General features: G+C 38.5%; 1 protein-coding gene across 1 annotated transcript in view; it reads right to left on the bottom strand.

The window, feature by feature from the left end:
- Positions 1–547: 547 nt before the first annotated feature.
- The window catches only part of LOC103584424 (ubiquitin carboxyl-terminal hydrolase 34-like), a gene marked incomplete at both ends in the record, with an annotated part of 1,957 nt that continues 1,095 nt past the window's right edge, over positions 548–1,409 (bottom strand). Inside the window, one exon of the mRNA XM_008565438.1 lies at positions 548–1,158. Within this exon, the coding sequence (XP_008563660.1) occupies positions 548–1,158 (611 nt within the window). The remainder of the gene's footprint in view (positions 1,159–1,409) is intronic.

The raw sequence follows: 1,409 nt of genomic DNA, 5'->3' as shown, positions 1-1,409 counted from the left end.
AAATGGTGGTCAGGGGCATGGTTCTGAGGGCTTTAAAAGAAGAGGAGAGTCTGTCTTTCTCCCTCTGCTCTCTCTGCTTATACCACCTTGCAATGTAAGACCACTGGGGGTCACTGTTGCCACCACCAGATGGACTTTGGACTTCGCAGACCTAAGAAAATGTAAGCGAATAAATTTCATTTTCTTTATACATTACCCACTTTGAAGTGTTTTGTTAGAAGCAACACAAAATGGACTAATATTTAGTAAGAAAAAAATAAAAGAAAAAATCATTAATTTTTATACTGATTACATGTGGAAATGATATTTTAGATATTACTGGTTTAAAAGAAATCTAATTAAAATTAATCTCACCTATTCCATTTTGCCTTTTTAAACGTACTCACTAGAAAATTTAATATTACTTATTTGTGGCTTACACTTGTAGTTTTCATTACACTACTACTGAACAGCACTAATCTAGAATAAACTGCAATTGAATAAATACAAGATACATACAGTATTTCCCTGAAGGAAATATAAGCTGGATATTTTTAAGTAGGCTTACCCATCGTGGTGGTGGTGATGGTGGTGGTGGTGATGGTGATGTTGTGGACCAATAAACTGCCGACAATTAAACAGTTCATTCCCAATAGTCTCCCCAAGGAAGTCCCCAGTTCGTGTGATACAAGACTCCTGAGACCCTTGTGCTATATGACCAGCGTTCATTTCCCCTGAAATATCAGGTTCTGGGTCTTCAGAGTGTGAACAGGCTTCCAGCATTCGTATTCGATTATCTACTGATGGCAATGCCTCAGCGTTAAAAACTAGGTCCTTTCCTGTTCCACTGCTTGTCCCATTTCTTTCTGATGGGCCTTGGGAATCCCCCAAGCAAATGCCTGCTTGGCTTTCTAACTTTCTGTTGCAAAGATCTGTACCACAGCTGCTTTTGGGAGGATTATGACCATGATCGTCATCTTCATCTTCTTCTTTAAGGGCTTCAATATCTGCAATGTCCTCTGATTGTACCTCACTTCCAGGGCTCCCTGCTGACTGGCTTGCATGGCTAGAATTGACCTCATTGCTAGATCCATCACTATGTCCACTACTGCTACCAGGACCACTGCTTCCATCTTCACCACTGTTGGCAGTTTCATCAGAACTTCCCTGCATGGATTCCTGTATTGATAAATAAACATATTGAAATAAATATTTAAACTAGTAAGAAAAAAGTAACTGATGTTAACACACTGTACTTTTTTAAAAGGCTTGTCATATTCCTTTGAACAAGGCAAAAATGGAATTAAAAACTCAAAGAAATGGATACCAAAAATACTACTTAAAGGAGAGGAGAGGCCTAAACATGGATTACATTTGTATCACCAGTTCAAATGGTAAACATGGCAGTAACTCCAAAGTCCCTTTAAAAA

The sequence above is a fragment of the Galeopterus variegatus genome, unplaced genomic scaffold, assembly GCF_000696425.1.
Source record: "Galeopterus variegatus unplaced genomic scaffold, G_variegatus-3.0.2 Scaffold55181, whole genome shotgun sequence".
Classification (NCBI taxonomy): domain Eukaryota; kingdom Metazoa; phylum Chordata; class Mammalia; order Dermoptera; family Cynocephalidae; genus Galeopterus; species Galeopterus variegatus.
This window is presented reverse-complemented; position numbering and strand designations above follow the sequence as displayed.